General features: G+C 40.0%; 1 protein-coding gene across 2 annotated transcripts in view; it reads left to right on the top strand.

Annotated features, from left to right (window-relative positions):
* Window positions 1–20,226, top strand: part of PCLO (piccolo presynaptic cytomatrix protein) — a 1,259,786-nt gene extending 1,239,560 nt beyond the window's left edge. For both annotated transcript variants that reach the window (XM_086919783.1, XM_086919788.1), the window contains exon 27: window positions 19,934–20,226. In XM_086919783.1, coding sequence (XP_086775909.1) covers window positions 19,934–20,074 — 141 coding nt within the window. In that variant the 3' untranslated portion in view covers window positions 20,075–20,226. The remainder of the gene's footprint in view (window positions 1–19,933) is intronic.
* Window positions 20,227–21,199: the final 973 nt, after the last annotated feature.

Genomic DNA, 21,199 nt, shown 5'->3' on the forward strand with positions numbered 1-21,199 from the left:
CTCGGACTCTTCTCCCATGCATTGTGGGACTCCTTGGAGCGCCTGATGTTCTCCGGATCAATCTTGTCCCTTTAGTACGGGGTATGCTACAAGCGGCTAAACGAGTCATTCACTGTGGTATAGACACCACTGAGTCTGTAGGTTGGGCTATGGTCTCTTCAGTGACACTACGTCTTCTTGCCTGGTTGGGCACACAACACGCACACCTCTAGGTTTTCGGCAGCTATTCCAGCCCCCTTGAATGATACGCCTTTTGATGGGGCCTGCCTATTCGGAGCAGAGCGGAGTGGAGCAGATTCTTAACTCTGCCGTCTGTTTTTCTAATACTTTTGTAGTAGGTTTGTTCAGGGAAAGCTCCCTCCACATGTGAGCAATTCATGGGGCAAAGCCCATTGGCATTTCTTTTCAAGTCCCCTTTACCAGGGTGATAACCAGTGATGTTTTCCTGCTTGCCGCAGGTACTTTAATTCTTCTTATTCTGTCGGGGATAGGTTACATTTCCAATTATCTAGGAAGCATGTTATTTTGTGGCTTATGTGCTCCTGTTCTTACAGGATTCTTACCTGAATACTTTTTCTATTGAGGGTGATTTGCTTGCGCTGTGCAGATGCACTGATGCCTTGATCCCTGTTCTATGGGGACCATCCTGTATGTGATTCATTGACATTTTAGGATCTTTTCTGGTGCTTAATATCCCTTATAGGAACTTCAGTTTATCCGTCTCTAAACATGTGTTTTTGAGTTGCTCAGTATACTAGTACGATATGTACCTCGCCCAATCCTGCCTGCGACCATCATAAGGGTTATATTTTACATCTTTGGGGAATTTCTTCCCTTTGATTGTAACCTTCTTTCCATATAGGGGGTAATGGAACAAGGGGCAGGATCCTTGGCCTGAGAAGATTTATAGCTTTGGCCAAGACCTTTTCTAGTGCTTTGGAACTCCTTGTTGTTCTGCTTTTTCTATGCAGTGACAAGAAGGTTTCCTGCCACTGATTTTTCAAGTTCCTTATTATAATATAACTAGGTGGGGCCATTAGGTATTAAAGGCATTGGTAGGATCTGAGCCATTACATAAGGTGGGCCCTTAATACCTTTCCGACACATGCACTCAATCACCGACACAGCGATACAGACACTCACTCACCCATACAGCTTCTCAGACAACCACACAGTACCCCATACAGCCACTGACCCACCGACTCACTCATCCATACAGGCATTCCCACACCCACAGACACCCAGACAACCATAGAGGTACTCAGACAACCAACCAATCATCCATATTACCTTTAGCCATTCATTTACCCACTAACATTCTCATAGACCCACTTAGACATCAACTGAGAGACAGATACACTCATTTACACACGTATTCACTCACCTATACATTCACTGCGCCACCTAATCACTCACTTATACAGTCAGTCATGCACCCACTGAGTCATCCACACAGACAATCATACACCCATTGATTCACCAATGCACCTTAATATTTATATTTAACATTCAAAAACTTTTTAAAAACAGTCACTGGATAACATCATTCATCATTTGAGATGCCATGAGTGATGTCATCAGTGAAGTCACTGACCATGGCATGAGTGATGTAATATGTGAGGTCATAAGCAGTGCATTGCGGGGGCACAAGTTAAAGTTAACTCCGGTAGCTAAAACGGCTGAATTTCTCTGGTTTTGTATGAGTAAAATCTAACCCTAATTATAACGTCATGAAAACCAGAAAATGGAACAATAAACTTGTATATGGAAAAAGAAAAAGAAATAACTGACCACTGTGAAACGAACTGCAGCAAATATAAGGCACAAAAACCTTGGACATTATAAACGGATATAGCAAATCTGTAACTCATGATGTGACATGAAATGCTATGTCATTTAGACATGGGTTTTCTTTGTTTATATTCTTTGTTTAAAAACTTGCGTTTGTTCTCAGTTTATTATTGAAGGTGACTACATATCCCATAATTCACTGTATTGAAAATTCACACACCACAGGAAATGATGTAATGATTTTGCAAATACAAAAAAACTCAGTCTGTACATGGCAATCTGACCGTGATCAAGTTATAATGCTATATCGAAACGCATAGGTCTTTTCGCCTGTCTCCAGATGTATTTGATTCAAGAATACATCAACACTGCTATGGAAAACAAACCTGCAAGAGTATGACTTTACTTTTGTTCACTTGGAAACAAATGAACTGTGAGAAAATATTATTGGTAATGTTTCGACCAAAAAGCTTCGCACCTGAATGAGCACCGATAAATCCAAGACAAATTGAACCATGGAAGAGGAGTATATACACATATATGTATATATATATATAAACACACACGCACAAATGCATATATATATATATATATATACATATACATTAATATATATATATATATATATATATATATATATATATATATATATATATATATATATATTACCTACTGGCGTTCGCCAGTAGGTATATATAGTTAGGATTATTTGTCTATGGGATTTGTGAAAATTCTATGTCTAATAACTTTGGCGTTTGTGGACGGAATCGGCTGAAATCTTCAGGAAAATGGCACATTTTGTTTCTGAGCAGCCCCTGAAAATTTGGTGGGGTTTCGTCAAGGGGGGGCTGAGAAAAAAGGGGGGTCCCAAAACGCGTTTTTTACATTGAGTTTTCCATAGGGCGGTTGGACTCACTTTTAGCTCGAACGGCTGAATGGATTTGCACGAAACTTGGCAAAATTGTAGGGACTGTTAGCCCGATGTGCCTTTGCTAGGTCTCAATATATGTGCTTCAGTGGATTTTGAGAAATTAACGTTCAAAACAAGATATATATCTGTAACAGCGCTCTGGGCAGCGATCCGGTCCGCTTACTTTTCGCGAAACGGAACTTTGCGCGCAGAAAGCTGATTGGCTCTCCAGTGTCTGTCAACATTCTAAACAGTCCGGAGCGGCCGCCATCTTGTCTCTCGGTAGGATCGAGAGAGAAGAAGAGGTGAAAAACGAAAGGGGAATTTAATGAAAGGGGGCAAGGTATCCCCCTCTTGACCCCCTAGGAATGTTGTTGGGGTTATTAAAGGGTCCCGTGGGGAAAAGAAAAAAAAAATGATTTTTCACGGTAGAAGCGCTTCACGGGCCGCGAACTGGGCCGCAAACTGGTAGCGAAACGGGAATTCGCCATTTTGTGCTTCGTTTTAATTGTTTAGAGACAAAAATTATCGCCGCACATCGGCCACAATGCATGAGTATCGTTGAAAAGTCAGCGATATTCATGCATTATCCAGCAAATGCTCTTAGCCGTGTTATCCACCTTCCATTGGATAACATGGTTAAAAACTGCTCTGTGCGTGAGCTTTTTTTTTTTTTTTTTTTTTTTTTTTTTTTTTTTTTGCTGCGTGACGTTTGTTAACGTTCGATTCGATGGAAATCAGGAAGTGTTGACCACCATTTTGTCACTGCGAGTAAATATTTTGTTATAAATGAATCCTTATTGAAAAACATTGTCTGCGCCATCTTGCCTTTTTGTCCAATGCCACAATTTTGTCGTGCACGGCAGCCATTTTAGATGCCTTGACCAGGCCCACTCTCTGCACGCCGCCGATCCTCAGCATGGCTTCCCACCCTCGCAAGCATCTCCCCCACGCACTGGTCATCCCCGCTCTCTCTCTCATGCATGGGCCATATACTTCCCCCCATCTGCGCTGCTCTTCTCTGAGAATCACACCCTGTGCCCTCCCGACACCTCTCTTTCACCCTATTCACTACCGCACCCTCTGACACTCCTCTTCCTCTGTGTCCGATTGTCCAGGCCGGACCTAGGCTATCACCTACCCCTGCGGATGTAGTTTATGGCCCCAGCTGTAGAGAATTCAGACATGCCAACCCTCCCGATTCAGGCGTGTGACTACTGATTTCAGTGCTAGTCTCCCGCCTCCCGATTTCTGCAAGCAAAAACCCGGGGGCATATTACGAACAACTAGCGATAATTTTTGTCTCTAACTTGTTTAGAGACAAAAATTATCGCCGCACATCGGCAATTTTTATCGCAGATAAACCTTGCTATTATCGCAGAAAAGTCAGCGATATTCATGTATTATCGAGCAAATGCTCTTAGCCATGTTATCCACCTCCCATTGGATAACATGGCTAAGAACTGCTCAGGGCAGGTGTTAGATTTTGGAGATATTCGCGCTTAGCGCGAATATCTCCAAAAGTTGGTAATAGGAGATAGCGATGTTAGGGACTGTTTCCAGTCGCTAACATCTTGGCACGCCCGCTTTGCATGTCATTAGTGATAAGTATCACTGACACTTAAAACGGGGTTTTAAGATGGTCGCTATCTCCTTTTAGCTGTCACTAACTGGTGTTAGCGACAGCTTGGTAATAGGGAGATATTTTTATCGCCGCTTTCTTGGCTTTTAAAGCCAAAAAAGCGGAGATAAACCCCCTTGATAATATGCCCCACGATTCCTTGGGGGTTTCAGCTGACAGGGCTTGGTATTGTGTTACATGGTAATTTTTCCAGGAAACGTCAGAGGGTCGATGCAGGGGTTCTAGAAGAGGTGATAAACCATTTAAGCCTCATGAACAAGCGCATGGTCTTTTAAAGATTTGTGAAGTACTCGGGGCGGCGGTGTGTGTGTGTCCTCTTTCAGGAGCGGGCGGGGGGGGGGGGGGGCACTGCCAGCAACTTGCCAGGTCAGGTAGTGTTCAACACGTGCATCACCCTTTCTCTGCCTGCTATTGTGCTCCATGCTTCGGAAAGGTAAGAAAAAGAACGTGCATTTGAGTTTGAAATGTCCGATCCTGCAGCAGCACACTTCCAAAGCCCACACATGACAATAACCCGATTCAAGGCCCCATTCACCCGTTTTTAAAAAAATAGATAACACTCCAACAAAGTAAGATTATAAAACTTTATTAACTATTAACTATAACGAACGGAACAAAAACTAAAAACATTTAAGCATTTTTCAACACAAAAAGCAACAATGGTTAGAAGCTGTCTTTTGTGCGAATAGTCCCAAGGCAGCACAACGTGCAGAGTTCTGGACGGCACCCAGGTGATGTCGCCTGGGTGCCGCACTGGTTTTGGGATCCTACAAAGCAGCACAGAAAAACAGCGTGGGGCGTCCCGGGTGGTGCGGGGGGAGGCCTCGTCAGTAGCGGTCTGTTGTGCAAATAGTCCCAAGGCAGCAGAACGCGTTGAGATGTTGATGGGACTGTGTCCAGTGTCACATGGCTGACACAACATGTACGACAGGCACCCAGGTGATGTCCAGTAAACTGCCGCACTGGTTTTGGTATCCTACAATGCTGCTCCGAAAATTGGCGTGCGGCGGCCCGGGGGTGGGGGAGGCGGCGTGAACGGGCCTCCCCAGGTGGCGGCCATCTAGCTGAGTTGCGCTCGCTTTTGCGGCTACAGCGTCTCGCTCATCATGTTGTTGAGTTGCTTCCACTCTTGCAGTGCAGCGATAGGCGGCTGCCACATGGCTCTTAAAATGGCGGACGGCTCCTCGGTTTTGGGCCTGGTCCACTGAAATGGCCCTGGGACACCTTGGAACTCGGACGCTTCCCTGATAGGGCTTGGGTCCCATTCTCGAAAAGCGTCCCCTCAGCCGTGAAGATTCTACAAAAGTCTTGGGGGCCTCCGACTCCCGCAGGCTTCTGGTGGGGAGCGGCTGCCATGATTGCTCGTGGAATGGCCACGACGGAGCTACGAGATGGTAGTGGTCTCATGCTGACGCCAGCTTTAGTCTGAAACATCCAGAAACACTGTAGACTACCAATTCGATCCGTTCCGGTAGCGCCCCAACATGACCCGGAAGAGAAGAACTTGCCCTCCCCTCTTTGACTGATGGTTCTTGTTGCCTGTCCCCTCTGTTGTCATTTAACAGAACTTTTTGGACTGCTGAAAGGGGTTGTGTTCTGAACGCTGGTTGGTGGAGACATTTTGACTATATTCTTGACCTACGTTGTCGCGTAATGCGGTAAATCTGTGAAACGAACTGCAGCAAATATAAGGCACAAAAACCTTGGACATTATAAACGGATATAGCAAATCTGTAACTCATGATGTGACATGAAATGCTATGTCATTTAGACATGGGTTTTCTTTGTTTATATTCTTTGTTTAAAAACTTGCGTTTGTTCTCAGTTTATTATTGAAGGTGACTACATATCCCATAATTCACTGTATTGAAAATTCACACACCACAGGAAATGATGTAATGATTTTGCAAATACAAAAAAACTCAGTCTGTACATGGCAATCTGACCGTGATCAAGTTATAATGCTATATCGAAACGCATAGGTCTTTTCGCCTGTCTCCAGATGTATTTGATTCAAGAATACATCAACACTGCTATGGAAAACAAACCTGCAAGAGTATGACTTTACTTTTGTTCACTTGGAAACAAATGAACTGTGAGAAAATATTATTGGTAATGTTTCGACCAAAAAGCTTCGCACCTGAATGAGCACCGATAAATCCAAGACAAATTGAACCATGGAAGAGGAGTATATACACATATATGTATATATATATATATAAACACACACGCACAAATGCATATATATATATATATATATATACATATACATTAATATATATATATATATATATATATATATATATATATATATATATATATATATATATATATATATATATATATATATATATATATATATATATACAAATATTTATGTGGCAGAAGGACGTCTTGCAGATATTCATCATCAGAAGACGAGGCAAACCCAAAACTGGTGCGTTATAAATTTATTGTGCTCTACACCTTACCGCCATAATTCGTTCCAGCCTAAAGAGGCCTTGATCACATGATAACGTTCAAGAGGCGGAGTGCTCCTTTTTAAAGTGCAACATGCCAAAGTAGTTAACATAGAAGACATACTGGGCCTTATTTATGAAGGCATTGTGCCAACGGTGTCTTACTCTCTACAAAACGCCGAAATTTGCAGATGATTGTATACTGATTCAAACAATTCGGTAAATCAGATAGTCACAGGGTTGGGTGAATAATGTCACCACTAGCAGCAATTAAGAATAAATTTAAAACATATAAATAAATAAATAAATAAATATGTTTAAAATATAAATATTCATAGACATTGCTGATAAAACCCAAAGCACACATTCCTTAAAAGTCACATGACTAAAAAAGACTAAGTAAAATCCTGTTAAAACCAATAAATAACAAGGATCTACAAACATAATCTTTGAATCTGCATGTGGAATTTTATCTCCGGTCATATGTAACCCCCGTGTTCACTTAAATAACTAAAGGAACACTGTATAATACAGCCCAAGTGGGCATTGAACGGTCAACATATTGGTGTGCAAAATTAGATGTGCAAATTTCGCAAAATAATAAATGTTGGCATGTACATTAGTGCAACCTGATAATAATATTGAATAATGTAAAGTGACAAGTGTAATACATCATAAAACTAAGTTAGAATTGACCCTAAGGGACAAAGAAATGATGAAGCAGCTAAGTAATTTGTACAATGTGAAAGGCAAATTCGTAGTTATGACTCATAGGTATGTAAAACAGTCCTCACTCGCGTTAAGACCGTTCGGAGTCTTGGTATCCAGGAGAATTATATGCCTGGTCTCTAATTTGCGTTGTAAAGACTCTCGGTCCCCACCCCTCCTCTGTGGGGGGACTGTGTCAATTACAAAGTACCTGAGCTCAGCAGGATTCTTATTATGGGTTTCCTCAAAGTGATGCGCGACGGGGTACGCAGTGTCGCCGTTGGTAATGGCCCTGAAGTGTTGGAGTATTCGTTTGTACACCTGTGGTCTGGTACTTCCCACGTAACGCAGACCACAGGGACATTCCAACACATACACTGCGTACTCCGTCCTGCACGTCAACTTGTGTTTAATGCAAACAGGTCTGCGCTGAAAGGAGTCATGTATTCTGTTCTACTGATTCCGTTCCTACAGGCCTTGCAAGCTGAACATTTGAGGAAGCCTTTGCTACTGTTTAACCACAAGCCTGTGGTTCTGATTTCTGGGCTGCAGGACCAGACAGTTATTGATGGTCCTGGCTCGTTTAAAGGCAATGCTAGGATTGCATGTGACCTGTTTACCCAAAACTGGGTCAATGGTGATAAGTGCCCAATTGCGTTTCACAATGCTCTGGATTGTCTGATGCTGGCTACTATATGTGAAAATTAGCCTGGTCTCGCTGAGTTCAACACTATCTAGATTCCTTTCACTTTGAGTGCTATTGGCCAGTAGCTGAAATCTGTCCTGAGAGTTGGCTCTGTTAATAGCTTTATCTATAATTTTAGTTTTGTAGCCTCTTCACAGGAACCCAGCCTTACAAGCCATTTGTGCCTCTCTGCAATCAGTGTCTGTGTTGCATATTCTCCTGATACGGAGCATTTCTCCATATGGGATGCTACGTATAAGATGGGCAGGGTGATGACTTGCAGCATGCAATACAAAAGTTTTGTCTCCAATTTACCATTACAAATAAATATTTCCACATCTAAGAAACAAATGGAAGAAGCACTAATGTGACTGGTAAATGCAAGATTCAAGTTATTATCGTTCAAATTCTCAATAAACTGTTCAGCCTCACATTGCAAACCATCCCAGATTATAAAAAGGTCATCAATGTATCTCATCCATTTTTTAACTTTGGAACTCATAATGTTCGAGAAGTTGGGTATGAGGACCTGTTCCTCCCAGTATCCCATATGCAAACACGCATACCTGGGAGAGAAACAGGTACCCATAGCCACTCCCCTGACCTGCTGGAACAGCTGATTGGCAAACAGGAAGGAATTGTTCTCGAGACACAGATTAATCATTGATAAAATCATTTTGGTATGTTCATTCAAGCAAGAGGGTCTTGTGCTGAGGTAGTTCTGCACGGCTTTTAAACCATCCCTATGATATGTACTCGTATAGAGGGAGGTGACATCGAGAGAAATCAACAGATAACTAGATTGCCATGTAAAATCTGCCAATTTCCTTAATAGATCCCCTGTGTCTAATACAAAGGAAGGTAACTTTCTGACATAGTCTTGAAGGAAAAAGTGTACATATTTGCTGACATTCTCTAGGATGCTGTTGCAGGCAGAAATGATGGGGCGACCTGGAGGCTTGATACAGTTTTTGTTTATCTTCGGAATGAAGCATGTGACCAGCGTGACTAGATGTTCTTTTTTCATATACTTGAATTCCAACATTGTAATCAGGCCATGCTTCTCCACGCCATCAATTTTGAATACATTTCGGGGCAGATTTATGTTAACTGGCGCATCCAGAGGGAGTATGCGTTTTAACGTCATACATCCCCTGAAATAGACGAGGCTTCAGGAGTTACAGTGCGATATATATATATATATATATATATATATATATATATATATATATATATATATATATATATATATATATATATATATATATATATATATCTCAAATCCTGTGTTATGACGCCTCGTACACTCCACGCGGATTCAAAGCAGGACACGGACCCAATTTCTTTTGTGCCTCAAATGTTTATTTCGGCCAGATGTCTGAGACGCGTTTCGCAGCGCGAACGCCGCTTGTTCACTCGACAATCACATTTGAGCGCGAAGGCTTATTTAAAGTGACAGTGCTGTGTGATACTATGACCACGTGATTACTCAAGTCATAGACATGAAAGAAATACATAACAATCCAGTGTAATCCTTGTAAAATACATTGCTTATGTTTGGCGTTTGGTTGAAATCATTTGTACTTAATACATGTAAAATACAGTAGTACATAACTAGATATTCCAAATCCAGGATTTCATCAAACAATAAATTACTGTTTGTCAGATCATGTTAAATTTATGTAAAATACAATAATCCTTTGACCCTTTACCTCGCCAACTATGTTTCTGTTAATTATACATTCTTATTTCATGCTAATCGACAAAGAAAAGTTATTTAAAGTGCTCAGTGATAAGTGCTTCCACTTAATTAAAAAAGATACCCAGTATCTTACTCATCAATCATTACTTTTCATATATTCGTTCACTTTACATTTTTTAAGTTTTGATGTACCCTTTCCAATATATTTACATATTCTTTACCAGATCACACAACCTGTTGCACATATTGTATCCATCGATCTATTTTCTATTTTGCTATATACATGTACACTTCATGTTAATGTTGGCCTTCCTCATACGTCATGTTATCCTGCATTGCCCTCAAGTGTATTCGAAATATTCTATGTCACTCTCCTTCAACATCAATTTTTCATATCTAGTCCACCTTAATTTCAATGACAATCGTTGATAAAACATTGAAAAAAATGTCAATAAAATATTCCTAAAATATTTACATCTTCCTATATAATTCATATATGTACAATATATTTACAATATTCAAAATTTAATAATGTAGATCATGGATGTTATACCTAGATTGATGTGTTTTTTATTGTTAGTTTTCTTGAAGCATTGAATCTACTTCTTTTCTCTGTCTTATCCTGTGACATACATTTTTTAATTACATGGTTATTCTAGGACAAACACGTATACATATCTTCTGTAATGTTCAGTCCATGAGGATGTTTCGAATCCAGCAGAAGGATATACCGTGTTTCAAGTTTACGTAACTTATTTTCTCGGTCCCCACCCTACTATTGGGGGATATTGCATCTATCAAATAGAACGTTAACCCTTTATTATTTGATGCATGATGCTTTCTGAAATGGCGAGCCACTGGATACGTATTATCCATATTAGTTATGGCTCTTAGATGTTGCAGTATACGTACATGGGCCTGTAATTTACTAGACCCCACATAATTCAATCCACAAGGACAAGTTAGTACATATACTGTATATTCGGTTTTACAGTTTAGCATTTTGTTAATCACATAGGGTTTGGTTCTAAAGGGACTCAAATAGGTTTTTGTATTTACACCATGTGTGCAGGCTTTGCAGGTTGAACATCGTTTAAACCCCTTTAAATTCTGATACCAAGAGGGTTTGCCTATAATTTCTGGATCTGACACCACTAGTGCATCCCTCATTGAGGGGCCTCTGCTGTACGTAATGGACACCCTCTGCGGTAGCAGGGGTCCTAGTACTGGATCACTTAAAACTGCGGGCCATGCATCTTGAATAATTTTTTGTATGGTTTTGTGTTGTCTGCTGTATCCCACAACTAAACGAAAATTATCCACTTCCAAATCCTCTTGGCTTGGCTGTGAGCCTACTTTTTTCTGGTCAGAATTTTTAACAGTGTTACCAGCTAATAATATGTCTCTCTCAATTAAGTTAGTTTTAGCTATAGCCTGATTTATAGTTTTCTTGGAGTAACCCCTGGCTAAGAATCTCTCTTTACTCTCCTGTTGGGCTAACTCTAAATCTTTCTGGGTACTGCATATCCTCTTTATCCTTAGCATTTCGCCGTAAGGAATACTTTTCACTAAATGGTGGGGATGTGAACTCGAGGCATGCAGTAGGGAGTTCCCTGCCGTTTTCTTTCTATGTAGTTTGGTTTGTAGGGTGTTATCTATAACAAACACTTCCGTGTCCAGGAAACTCACCCTTGTGTCACTGATCTCAGCCGTGAATTTTAAATTAAGATGATTATTGTTTAATTCCTCCATAAAGATTTCTGCCTCTCCTTTGGTTCCGTGCCAGATTACAAATAAATCATCTATAAATCTTAGCCATATTTTGACCTTTGTTCTTACAGTGTTTGCATGCGTTACTCCCAGGACCAGTTCCTCCCATTTGCCCATATGCAGGCATGAATAGCTTGGGGAGAAACTGGCCCCCATGGCTACGCCTTGTATTTGGCAGTACAGTAGATGATTAAACATAAAGATATTATTATGTAAACAAAATTTGATCATTGATACCAGCATTTCATTATGTTGTTTGAACACGGGGGCCCTGTTACATAAATAATATTCTATTGCTTGCAGGCCATCTTCATGTTTTATGCTAGTATATAAAGATGTTACATCTATGGCCATCATGATGTACTCGCTGTTCCACTGAAAGTTCTTGATCTTATTTAAAAAGTCACTGGTATCCCTTACATACGACTTCAATGACTTGACATATTCTTGGAGGAAGAAATCCACATAGACTGATGTCTTTTCCAGTAAGCTGTTTTTTGCACTGATAATAGGACGTCCCGGTGGTTTGTTACAGTCCTTATGTACTTTAGGTATAAAGTAAATCGTTGGCACTGTCGGACTCTCATTTTTCAAGTATTTATACTCATTGTCACTGATGAGATTTTTACTTCTCCAACTTGATAATTTTTTGTAGTATATCTGGTACATTTCCTTCAATTTGCCAACATCAGTCCTGGAATAACATTGTCTATCATTCAACTGTTGCATGGCCTCTTTCATGTATTCTTCATAGGGCCACAGTACTATATTTCCCCCTTTGTCGCTGTTACGGATTATTACCTCTTTATTTGCAGAGAGTTTTTTCATCAGCTGGAAATATTTGTGATCTTGGTTTCGATGTTTTTGCATGACAGTACTTGTGCCAATTTTTTTATTTAATTTTTTTATTTTTTGGGATACTATTTCATGAAATGTATCTATTGCATCATGCAACATTATTGGGCAATACTTTGATTTTGGTTTGAATTGTGTCAAACCTTCTCCTTTGCTTCGTGGTGTCACTGCTCTTTGTGTTGCAGAACTGTTTTGAACACTGTCCTCATTCCACAAATCTTCCAATTCTTGTTCCATGTCTAACTCTTGAGATGGTGTCATAGGTAGATAGATTTCCTCTAATTCAAGTGAGGATTTTTTCATGGCATATAGTTTTTTCTACTTTAACTTTCTCACTCCTTTATACACATCCATCCGGGTGTTAGGATAGTCAAAGTTGTTTGGAGGACAGTATGAAAGGCCCAGACTCAAGGTATTCTCCTCTCCTTGTGTTAATTCCAATTTGGACAAGTTGACTATTGTTCGTTTGGTTTCTTTTTCCAGTAAGACCTTTTCCTTCGGGGCTGATTTTGATTTTGCTGTTGCCCTGTGCTTTGCTGCATTGCGCCTTTGTTTGCGTTTGTGATTTGCCCGCTTCCGTTTGTCTGCGAGCGTGTCATTGGTCTCAAAGCTGGGCTAGGTTTGGGTTTTGGGGTAAAGGGTTATTTTTAGGGTTCAGGGCTAGGTTTGGGTTATGGGGTACAGGGGTATTTTTAGGGTTCAGGGATGTGTTTGGGTTATGGGGTACAGGGGTATTTTTAGGGTTCAGGGCTAGGTTTGGGTTTTGGGGTACAGGGGTATTTTTAGGGTTCAGGGCTAGGTTTGGGATTTGTGGTACAGGGGTAGCTTTAGGGATTAGGGATAAGTTTTGGGTACAGGGGTACAGGGCTAGCTTTAGGGATTAGGGATAGGTTTTGGGTACAGAGGTACAGGGGTATATTAAGGGTTTAGTTTAAAAAAACTACTTTAAATAAATTCAATTAATTAAATATTTATTATTTACAATTTTTAAAAAAATGTTATACTTACCTATACTTACGTTGTAATGGCATGCGTTGTAATAGCATCTGCTATATAATGACATGCGTTGTAAAGGCATTCGTTGTAATGGATCCTGCGTTGTAAAAATCACGTTGTAATGGTATGCGATGTAAAAGTATGCGTTTTAACGTCATACATCCCCTGAAATAGACGAGGCTTCAGGAGTTACAGTGCGATATATATATATATATATATATATATATATATATATATATATATATATATATATATATATATATATATATATATATATATATATATATATATATATATATATATATATATATATATATATATATATATATTACCCAAGACGTCTCCTCCAGTAGAAAGAAACAGGCAGCACACATAACTTATCAAACATTGAGCTCCCTTTTGCTTCTTCTGCACCTTTATCTTTGGAGGACAATTCCACCAAACTACTTGAATCAGTAAATCAACATAGATGTAGTCCCCCTCCAAGCTCCAGAGATATTTTAATACAAGGAAGATTGGAAACGAAACTAGAGTAAACCACAGAAGTTTCTCATTTAAAAGTTGAGGTTCCCCCATCTTCACTGCTCAGAAATACCCTAGAGCCATCAGTGTGAAAGAGGACGCATCTTTCTCCATGGTGGGCCATCTTCAGTTTTACTGGTAAACAAACTGAAACAAACAGTGGGCTGAGGTTGTGAAACAGGAAAAGTCAACTGCTCTCTAACATCAGCATTTTTGTTTTTTGTCACAGTATGCAATATTATGCCTCAATGCCAAGATCAAAACAAAACTCAGCAGAAGACTGCCATTCAGTCAGAACTCTGCTTCCAGAACCACTCTCAGCCTTCCATGCCACGCTCACATCACACCACACCACACCTGAAAGAGCTCAATTGGCTTCCCATACACAAACAAGCATAATTCAAACTCCTCACCCTCATGGTCCTGCATACCTCAACACTTGCATCTGCTTTTGCAATCCTTCCAGACACCTACGCTTATCCGGACTCCTACTTGCACACACTCCATGCATACAGAAAACCAAATCCAGTTGAGCCTTCTCATACATTGCTCTAAAGCTTGGAATGATCTGCCAATACACATAACAGTCTCCTCTCTTCTTGAGTTCTGCAAGAAGATGGAGACCTGGCTTTTCGAGTAGCCCCAGTAGGCTCTAGCTTCAGCATGGCTCACACCTACTCAGAGACAGGGTACCCTCCTAAGTGATAGTGTGCACTGCAAATATACATTACATTACATATTATCTGGCAATGTTCAGCCAACACCAAATTAACTATCCCACACAAGCCCTGTCCTTTCTGCTTCACACCTAAAGGCAGTCAATTCCCTTTCCATGCTAGATGTTGTTCCAGACTATTTTGAGAGTCCAAAAAGTTTGGAACATTTTAATCTTCACCTCAGCAAGCACTTATTCAGCAATCACAGAAGGCATACTGCACTCAGAACTAAGAGCGTCTCCTAGGAGTATGCAAACAGTATATTTTCAAATCAGGTCCTGTGATTGCAGAGTTCATTGAACTAATCATTCCATTCATAGATACTTCAGTTTCCTGGCTTTGAACGTTTGCATCTGGCATGCTCTTGAGAAGTTGTCTAGCTCCCTCTCCTTTTTAAGTGTGATAGCTCACAAATGCCCAACCTTCTCTTCCCCTGCTTTAACAGCTGCTACCATTTTGTCTTTCTGCTGACTTACAACAGACTACAAGGCATTACTTGATTTCAGTAGCATCTTCTCCCTTTATCAGGAGTGCCTTTAGGTTAACTTTTATGTCCCCTATTGTGGGGTTGATAAATTCCTTCTTGTTCTTTTTTGTTAATTATAATGTGCTGAGACTGAAAAGCCAGAAAGATGAATGTGAACTCGGAGTCAGTATCCAGGTAGGTGAAGAAGAGGTAAAAAAAACTCTCAGTTATAGCCTGTCTGACCTCAATAAAGGGATTGTCTTCTGTGGTTTCATGAAAAGGTGTGGATGATTCTGGGCCAACCTTGATGTGCAGAAAATCCCCAGATGTCAGCACGACTACTGCTAGCTACTTTAAGTTACAGTTCCCCAACACATCCACACACATTCCTGTCTCCATATGACATTATTCTGTTCCTGACCATGCCCCAATTCATCTGTGGTTGCCATAGGCATTGTTAGCTCCCACGTTAGCTCTTTTCAGATTATCATGTATCCTCCAGTGCTGCTTAGCCAAATCCCACCAGTCCTATATTTAAGACAATGAAGATAGACTTATGAGTATCTGGTACATGATGTTGTTCTGGTATTGTTTGCTTCTCCAAGGGGTTCTCACACTGGGTAGCACGAGTGAATGAAAAAAGACATTTCATCAGAACTTTGTAGAATACCAGATGATTTTGAAAATACTTCTTGCAAAGAGGAAGCCATTATTTGCCAACTGAAAATGTTGGACCCTCAGGTTGTTACTTATTGCCTTCCAGTATTTCCAATCAGAGATGGAACCTTGATTGAATACTTCATCCCGAATGATGGTCATGTGTAACTTCCCTTGGACAAAGGAAAATGCTGTATAATATGTAGTGCACAGTTTGAGATACAGAAGGCCATGAAGGAAATTCTTCTTGGTATAGGTAGACAATGACCTGGTAAGATGGTAATGATTGGGAAATGACCTCTTCCAAATTACTATTTGGTATAAATTTCAAAAGCTAGTTACTGATTCGGAAAATGGGTTTAGGAAATGCTAAAAAATAATTTAGGACTCTGGGATTTAGGATATCGCAGAGTGTGTGGACGCTAAATAGTTCATAATTCTGGCCCCTCATTCCAGATCAGTCTTTCAATAAGAATGTCTGCGTGGTGGTAGTACATTTAAATATTGCTTGCCAAAAACATCACTACATTTTTATAAACAGTGAGGTAATGAACTAGCACATCCAAAAAGGAAGTAAAACATTTACTCTTAGAAGGACCTTAGAAGGACAATTTTTCTCTTGATGGAAATATAATATTACAGCTACTCTGACAATAATCAGATTTCAGTTGAATTGCCCTTGTAGTTTATGCAGTAAAGGATGTACAGTCATATAGGATCAGACAGGGATACCCAGAATTTCCTTGGCATGGTATCCAAACCAAAGAAATTAATAAGTCAATCAATCAGTGATTTATAGAGCGCACTACTCACCTGTGAGGGTCTCAAGGCACTGGGGGGGCACAGGGAGAGAAATATGTTGTACATGAAACACTAACCCTGGAGATAAATTGGAACCATCAACTGCCTTTAAATCCTCTACTTTTTTTCGTATTGACTAGAATTTACAAAGATTGAGTAAATATAATATCCATATGATTCCCAGAATCTCCAGAATCTAAAAGAGCTGAACTGAAACCACCTTTTTTTGACATTCTGACAAAATCATAATCAAGCGAATTATCATGTATGTTACAGTTAACCGCAAAGTGATTACAATGTATTTGGAAACCCTCTGAAGCACTGACACCTGACTTCTAAAAGGCTTGAATGTGCTTTTACAATTCTACAAAAAAATTCTAATATTCAACATTACAAACACAAACTATTTGGATGTCTTCTTTTTCTCTCATAAATAGTACCTGCGACAACAGTGGTTCCTGCATTAAAGAAGCCTCTTTGCTGAGGTGCAGGTCCTCCATTCAGTTCAGCCTGTTTTGCACTGGTTTATAAATCCCTCTGGCCATGTGCTGTATCCTTCAGCCATTGCAGACACAGGCTACCATAGATGGAAGTGCCCAACTGGGTGACAAGATGGAATAAGGCCTTTGTTCGTGTTTGAGCAATGTCTGCAGATAAACATGCTGGAGCTGCCATAATAGCATTTCTACCCATCCATCTCAGGGTGCACCATTCAGATTATGTCAGCTAATACCACTACCCTCCTTGTATAATTAGATATAGTGACCTGGGGCTTGGGGTCATGGACTGTAGACGTTATTTGCATGTGACATGGCAAGTGGTAACTTTTCCAGTTGCAGGTCATCTTGGGAGAGTAACACCCTCAGTCACCTCTTGTTGGAGGACCAAGTCTGGGAACTACCCCCGAAGTGGTAAAGATGACCTTCTGTAGATTGAGGCTACATACTTCAATCTCTTCCGTGGTCTAGCACAGAACGTGTCTTCAATTTTGTGCCAAGCACTTTCCTTTGCATGTTTCACTAAAGAATGCCTTTAGGTTCATGTCACCTTCAGTGCCTGCTGCATGAATTCCCACTGATTATAGTTCTGTTGTATGTTCTCTGGTAGACATGGGAGAATCGAGCACAAATTGAGCAAAGAGAATTGCCCAAATTTGGGCAAAGAGGATCTGGTAATCTGATCTGTTGACATTCACATTCATCACCCTCCTCATCTGCTGGACAGAGTGGACCTCCTCTCAAAGCAGGGTGGTCAGGTTCACCATCTCAATCCTTAACTACTACAGCTGCACGTGTGATGATTTAGTCATGTGAGCTAAAATCCTTTTTCATTCATTATGACGTTGTGGGTTTCATCTGAACTACTAGAAAGACTGTTATTAAATCCATTTATGTGGGCCACTGGACCAAATGTGTACATTGGTGTGAATTGTAAGGCTTAGGTACTTTAAAATCTATCCTTTCAAACATGCTACACTATGCAGTTTATTGCACAGTAAAGTTTGTCAATGGCAATAGTTAATGGCATTTTAGCTCTCCTTTTCCTGACCACGTGCCCATGGTTTATCACTTCCTCACTTCTCAAACAGGGAATGTGTTACATGACTTCCTTGTTTAATTGGCACTACTCAGTTCTACCTCTCAAGGAGTTAGTGTTATAGGACTCATTCATAAGGTGAGGAATCTGTAGACAGATGTCTACATTAAAAGAAAAAGTAACTTTCTCTTGTAATGATATTTCCGGTGGATACATAATCTTCCTTCAGATTCCACATAACCCTCCTTTCTCCCCAGATTTGTTAGTGTTGTTTTAAAGTAATGTGATTCCACAAGTTGTGCATGGTTATTGTCACTGACATTGATGTTCTGTCAGTGACTCTACTGTCATGGTTCCCCCACTCCTGTCTCAATGGGGTGCAGAAAAAGTACCAGGAACTGATGCCAGCCCACTCATTGCACCCAATAGTGTTTGAGAACTATTTCTGGACTAAAGTTTTCCAGAACAGTCTAACAACTGTCACAGTGCTTAATTTGTAAAAAAAAAAAAACGAACTGCCAGGGCTCTCGTCAGGAGGCCACTGCTGCTTGCACCACACATTGCCCTTGCCATGCTGCCAATGATAGTAAAAACCACAGCTACTAACCGTCACACTCCTACACGTTTGTAATTCAGACTATTCCAGGCCCCCACACCTATATTAATGGCTTGGGCTGAAGGTAATAGTCATTGTTAGTGTATATTGAATTAATAATTAACAGTTATTGTGGTCTTCTTTAAATTAGCTCGACTGTCACAGGCACAGGTGTTGGCAATTAAGTTCCGGTGCCGAGCACCGGAAACCACCTGCTGAAATGAAGCACTGCCTGTAAGAATATTTATAGAGTGAACAATCTGCCAGAAGATTATATATCCACCAGAAAGAACCATTGTTGCAACAGGTAAATAACTCTTTTTTCAGTATCTCAGATAACGAAATGGAGATAGAATGTTTAAGTGAAAGCTGTTGAGGAAAATCCCCCAGACTCTGTGTGTAAAAAACACTGATATAGCTTCATAAGTTAGATACCCCTATGAAGTTAATGAAGCCAGATTATTTTATTCCGTGTGATTCTGCACTGTGGAAATTAGGCAAAGACATACTCAGATGCAAGGCAAAGGGTACTGGTCCAGGCTAGTCTGCTGTAGATATCAGAGTGATTATTGACATTGTGTTGGTAAAGCTGCATGCTCAGTTCTAGTTTTTCTAGTTCAGATAAGCTGTTTTGGTTAATCTGAACTTAGACTAGGATGCATATGGGCCAGTGCAGATGATTACAAAAATCACACAGTTTTGGTCCTCAAGCTCAGTTTTTCTAGTAGTATCACCAAATGATCGTATTTTTCTCAAATTCCTAAACTTGCTTTCATAATAGTGTTTATGCAGACTGCTGGACCAGCCGATTTCTTTGCACATACCAAATACTACTATTTCACTTTAAAGGAGATTCTTTGTATGCTTGTGTTTAACTAGAACCTTGCTTGGTTCACTTCATGCTATGTTTGTGTATATAGGGTAAGGATGCTTTCTAACTATATTGACCAAGAACAAGACAAATCAAGCCATATATAATTACACACCATGAGAATCTTTTGCAGAATGAGCATGTTATTTTTTTAATGGTTATCATAAGTTAAATACAATTCAACACGAATAACAATAGAAAATGAGCTGAGAAAAAGTATAATTATGACAGCTTTCTTTTTTTATTTGTAGATTTTGCTTGTGTCCAATGGTGGAAAATTCATGAAAAAAACATTGATTGGAGAAGCGTACATCTGTCTTGACAAAGTGGATCTCAGAAAAAGGATAGTTAACTGGCACAAATTGATGGCTAGCACCACCCAATCACATTGAATGGTGTTGGATTTTGCACAAATCTTAGTAAACCTGCTACTACTTGCCGACATCAAAGATTTTACATTCATACCATTGTATAGGTAGACATTCAGAGGACTTTGAATTAAGGCAGGAGCAGGCTGCAGAATGCCCCCGAGAATTAGTTGGAGTGCACTGTACTGATGAAGTTAGACCATTAGTCGTAATACAACTACATTTATCATCACGGAAAGAGTTGTTTAAAATGTGACTTTTTGTCAATTGTCTGCACTGTAAGATAACATGGGAAGCTTGGAAATGAGTATCGGAGCAGGCGGGTACCTACAAGACCATGACTGCGTACTGAAGCTTACTGGTGGCATTAACACGTGGTTATCAAAAACAGACTAATGTTTGTGTCATGGTTATGGCCTTTGCACCAAGGGATCTGTACAGTTTCAGAGAACTATGATTGGGCCATGAGACAAGCAAGCGCCTGCTAATGACTACTTATCATTGGAAAAGTACGTAAGGAGCCATGCGTTTCTGAATCGGAGACGTGTTTCAGTGGTAGGACCTCTGTGGTCTTAGAAAGTTAGTTGCTGCATTGAAAACTGTTACTGCATAATGCACAGAGAGTTTGGTTCTGTATGACACACAGAGGTCATCACTGCAGTGAAAACTCCAGAGAAAGCACATACATGGTCGTTCTATGTAAAGTATTTACACTACTTATGCACACAGTGCTTAGTACAAAACATAAACATGGCGACTACAACATAAAAATGCATTTTGAAATTCAATTCATAGTTCTGTTCTCAGAAATTGTACTCTGAGTTGAACTCTAGCCTTTCATTGAATTTAACCTACTGTAATGTACACTAAGGCACGAAGACCAATGCCATTAATGTTTAATATTTCCTCTTTTCCAACTGTTGAATAGTCTTCTTGCAATCCTCATATCTTAGTACACATTCTAATACATCATCCTAAAAATTAGCCTGCTTTTCTAAACTTTACCCTCCAACAGTGATCTTTTATCTGTATCATCCTTCTGGAGGTGACACCTAAGCCTACCAAGTATGTTTAACAAGTGTAGATTAATGCATTCAAACTAGTGTTCTACATTTTCTCTTAGTAACTCAGGTGAATGATTGAGAATAT

The sequence above is a fragment of the Lissotriton vulgaris genome, chromosome 1_1, assembly GCF_964263255.1.
Source record: "Lissotriton vulgaris chromosome 1_1, aLisVul1.2, whole genome shotgun sequence".
Lineage (NCBI taxonomy): Eukaryota > Metazoa > Chordata > Amphibia > Caudata > Salamandridae > Lissotriton > Lissotriton vulgaris.